Raw genomic sequence first — 4,675 nt, forward strand, 5'->3', positions numbered from 1 at the left:
CCCCCCCCAATCCCCTACCCACCCACTCCCCCTTTTTGGCCCTGGGGTTCCCCTGTACTGGGAATAAAACACATTTTCATCTAAAAATATTTTAGAATGTACAAAATACTATTTATTACCAATGAAACTAGAATATCTGTCTAACTATGAGTCTCTAGCAGAATTCTAAAGCCTAATGCCTCCCTTTCCAGGCTCACATTTAGTGAGAGCATTGATCAATGTACTGTGAGGCAAGTGCCTAATGCAACTGCATGGTTTCTTCTTTTTGTTGTTTTTGCTTTCAGAACTATAAGGGGGAAGGCAGTCTGATGTTTCAGCTAACTTTATTTCTCAATATTGGGACAGATTACATAATTTTTTATTCTCCTTTTCACCTCTGTCATTACTTATGCAGACTTAGGTTAAAGGAAGAAAACCTTGGAAGGAAAAATATGCATGTGTGTGTGTGTGTGTGTGTGTGTGTGTGTGATAGCTCATGGAAACAGGCTACAACTCCCAGCTTCAGTCCTCTGTGGGAACTCTAAACTGGTTGGGATGGGAGGAGGAGAGGATGTCACTATGACGGGTGAAGACTCCAGTTTTCCTTTCTTGACTTTTCTTGGCAGATTTTCCTCGGTGATATCCCTCTAAAGAAGGCTTTGGCTTCCATCTATTTGCCTAAGTCATTGAAGGAAAAAGTTCCTCTTGATAGCTTGCAAACCATCTTGTTTAATTTTTTTGGCCAAACCTCACTCTTTAAGGTAAGTTCGTGCCTCTGGTAACTGTCATGAACTGACATGGTGACTCACCGTAATTATGAATTCCTGCTACTTTCATGATGTTCTGTTTATTTTAGAATATGCTCTGATTGATTCTACAAGTCTTTTAACACAACCCCTGGCTTTCCACAGGAATCAACCTCTACTTTAATTATGTTTTACACTTAGGAATTTTCACAGCTCTGAAGCTTTGGATGGGACCTTAAGGGTTATCTGGTGACCAAAGAGGCCCTAACATGTTTCAAAGCCAGAGAAGAACAACATGTTCTCCTGATGAGATGGGCTTTCAGCTTATTAATCTTCCCACCCCCTCCATCCTTCGTAGCTTCTAGCTCTGAATGCTCTAAACCTCACCTTAAACTAGAGGCAATGAAATGTGGTGAGGTATGATCTGGGGGACCAGCTGCTGGGATCTGAGGCTGACATTGCTGCCTTCTACCTGTGTGATTTCTGGTGAAAATCACAGTTTGTATGATTCAGCATCCATCTGTCATAGGTTTATTTTTTTTTTGAATTTGAAATAGTCTAATAATCAGACCTTATTGGCCAGTTAAAGGACTGAAGGAGTTACTACAAATAGCACGTTCCTGGGAGTAAATGTTTGCGTTGCTGATGTTATAATGGGGAAGGTTCTCTGCCTAAGATCACTCTATCTCATTATGCTGTTGAGATGACAGTGACCAGAATTTGCATGAAGTGCAGAACAGTGAGTATTTTTTTTTTTTTGAGACAAGGTCAAAAAGAACTGGCTAGCCCAGTACTTGCTATATAGACAAAAATGGTAGAGATCGTATAGTTTCTATGTCCTGAATTCTGGGATTAAAGACATGTGCCATCATGCCTAGGTTAGTTGTTATTATGTATGCCTACTGCTGTGTCTGCTTCTCATGGGAAACTGAGTCTCAGCAAAATTAAATAGTTTTGCCTAAGGTCACAGAGTGATGAAGTGGTATAGTTATGAATCAGATCCACACTATTTAACAAACAACAAAGTTCTGACTCTGTTTTTTCTTTTTTTTCCCCTTTCCCATTTGTGTGTGTGTGTCTTCATGCACATGTGAGTGTACACTCATGCATGTTTATGTATCATACACACATGCACATGCATATGTGCATGCACACTCACACATATGGAGGCTACAGATTCACAGGTGTATGTATGCACATGGAAGCCTAAGGTCGATGTCAAGAATCATCCTCGATTATTCTTTCATTATATTCATCAAGGCAAAGCCTCTTAGTCAAAAACCCAGACCTTGCCAATGAGACTAGTCTAGGGATCCCATGTTTCTGCCTTACAAGGAAAGAATTAAAGTTGGGACACCATCCCTACCTGGCATCTTACATGGGTCCTGGGGATCCAAATAATAGTCCTTTGCATGAGCAGAAAGAACCATCTCCTCAAGCACAAAGTCCTTGTATTTGAAGGTAATGCATTCATTTGCCTAGGTGTGTTTGCATTTGTAAGGAATTATCCACGCAAATGAATTTCTAGTGGTCAAATAGTCACAGATTTTGAGGGGGGATAATATACTATCTGATAGTATACGCTATAAATTAATGCCAGAACTCAGGAGACAGGAACTGTAGGCCAATAAAAATATAGCAGATGCTTTCAGCTCCTACCAATTTAAGTGGACCACCCTACCACCAAACATGTTTTCAAAGTATTCTGTTTCTCTGGCATTCTTTGGTCAGTCTTCTCTCTGGCTAAATTCTATTTGTTTCAGTAGTTTTAGTTCAATTTCTACCCAGGATGCCTCCCTGGAATTAATAAGTCCATTCTCTATTCTCTGTGCCCTGGAAAAATTAGTGGACAAAATTTTGTAATAATGATTTTAAATGTGTTTCATCGTTCTCTCAACCTTTTGATATTCTTGTCACCACTTTGCATCATCAGAGATGCCATTATTTTTCGGTCTTAATTTTCTTCCTTCCTTCAGAGGGCTGTGCTTGTCTCTCAGAATAAGAGATAAACTTGCTTTGCATAGATTTTACACTTAATAAGTAATTTTGATTCTCTAGCATCTTCCATTGAAATAGACTAAAGAACTTTGCAAAAATTAGCCTACACACGTCATAGTGCCAGATGAAGATGAGTTAGATCCAGTTATGCGTCAAATTCCTAGCTGGAAGGGCCCTTATAACTCACAGTGTTTCATATCTTTATTGTGCCAGTGAGGTCACCAAGACCCAGAAAAGGGGAAGGCACTTTGCGGAAGGTGACACAATTCATCCTTATATTCACCCAATCATTTATTTGTTCAGCTAATAGTCATTCCGTTCCTACTCTGTATCTTCTATGGTGCTGGTACCGGGTGCTAGGGCTGTAGTGCTAAGCAAGAAAGACCCGGGCCTGCCCTCATAGAAAACACAGTGAATTAGGAGAGAAGACGAAGCAGAAGGTTCCAACACTAGAAGAGGTACATGGGGCTAGGGCCTGTGTCACTGGTGGCTGAGGAATACATGATTGAAGACACACTACCCTGTAACTACCTTTCTTTTCAGTGCCCAGGCCCCATAGCCTTAGTTTTACATTGCTTCCTCTAACATCTTTTGATCAATATCTTGACAGTCATTACAACATATTACCTTAGAAATTGTTGATAATATACCACTCTTAAACATCTTGTGCCTCCTCCTTTCTTCCACTAGCTACAGCACTTAGGAAGGAGCAAAGGCACTAAGCAAGCCCACTGTGGCATAGGGACTCTGGGACTGCAGATGAGGGAAGAACAGAGGCTGCCTGAGTTAGGGGAGAATTCCTCTGTGAAGAAGCCATAGAATGAAATGAAGAGGTAATAGAGCTGACACAGAGGGAACATCTCTGTAAATGTTCAGAGGTAAAAGTTGAAAAACTGTACAACTTGAGTCCAGAGGAGTGAGAAGGGATTTTCCCTTTCCCCCATGTTCACCATGGTGTAGGCAAGAAGCATGAATTGAGAGGAGAGGTTAGTTAGGTCCTTAGTCATTGTGACTATTTCCTTTTGGTCTTCCCACTGCAGGAAAGCTGCTTATCTTAGGTCAGATTGGGAGGATAGCTACAGGTCATCCAGTCTACCATCCTTCCTTACGTCACCAATGGCCCAGAGAGAAGATCTTGGAGGAACCAGGAAGCATGAGCCAGCACTTAGTCTTTTGGACGTCAGCAAGGCCTCACCAACATTTTAGTTTGCTGATGTTCACCTTTGGCAGGCTGCCTCAGAGAACTCTGATGAGAAAGGAACACTACATCATCAGAAGTGTATATCTATTATTTGTGTATCCATTATTTGTTTCATTGTTGGAAATTAGTTAGAAAGGGTTGATTTTGGTTCTCAGGCATGCAAACAAGTTTATCTCCTATGTGATTCTAGATTCTGTCATGCTGACAATATTAACCATCACGATATTGTTTAGCATGAACACAAATGGCCATGAACAGAAAGTTGGACACTTCCAAGTTGAGCAAGACCACATTCATCGTTACTCAAGCACACACTATTTCCTTAGTGGAGTCGTCTAATGGTGTACAGTAGGCTCTTCAAGGGATGTCATCTAAATATCAGGCTTTCTTAGAAAATTACCAGAGGATTTTCTTCATCTCTCTCCCATCTTAATCCAGCTCTGTCTGGTTTTGTACATGCAATGCAGGAGGAAATCACTCAATGATCTGGCCTTCTGGAGTCTTGGCATTTGGAACTTTGGCCTTGTTAATTAGAGAGTTTCATATTTCTACAAATACCTTTTAGTTTGATATCTTTAAATTAACATTGTTATATATAAAGAACTCAAGAAGGTGGACTCCAGAAAGTCAAATAACCCCATTAAAAAATGGGGTTCAGAACTGAACAAAGAATTCTCACCTGAGGAATACCGAATGGCAGAGAAGCACCTGAAAAAATGTTCAACATCCTTAATCATCAGGGAAATGCAAA

The 4,675-nt window shown here is 40.5% G+C and overlaps 1 protein-coding gene across 2 annotated transcripts in view; it reads left to right on the forward strand.

Moving 5' to 3' along the window:
- The window catches only part of Adgrg4 (adhesion G protein-coupled receptor G4), an 89,542-nt gene that overhangs the window by 58,150 nt on the left and 26,717 nt on the right, over positions 1 to 4,675 (forward strand). For both annotated transcript variants that reach the window (XM_029473532.1, XM_029473531.1), the window contains exon 12: positions 606 to 740. In XM_029473532.1, the coding sequence (XP_029329392.1) occupies positions 606 to 740 (135 nt within the window). The remainder of the gene's footprint in view (positions 1 to 605; positions 741 to 4,675) is intronic.

Source organism: Mus caroli, chromosome X, assembly GCF_900094665.2.
Source record: "Mus caroli chromosome X, CAROLI_EIJ_v1.1, whole genome shotgun sequence".
Lineage (NCBI taxonomy): Eukaryota > Metazoa > Chordata > Mammalia > Rodentia > Muridae > Mus > Mus caroli.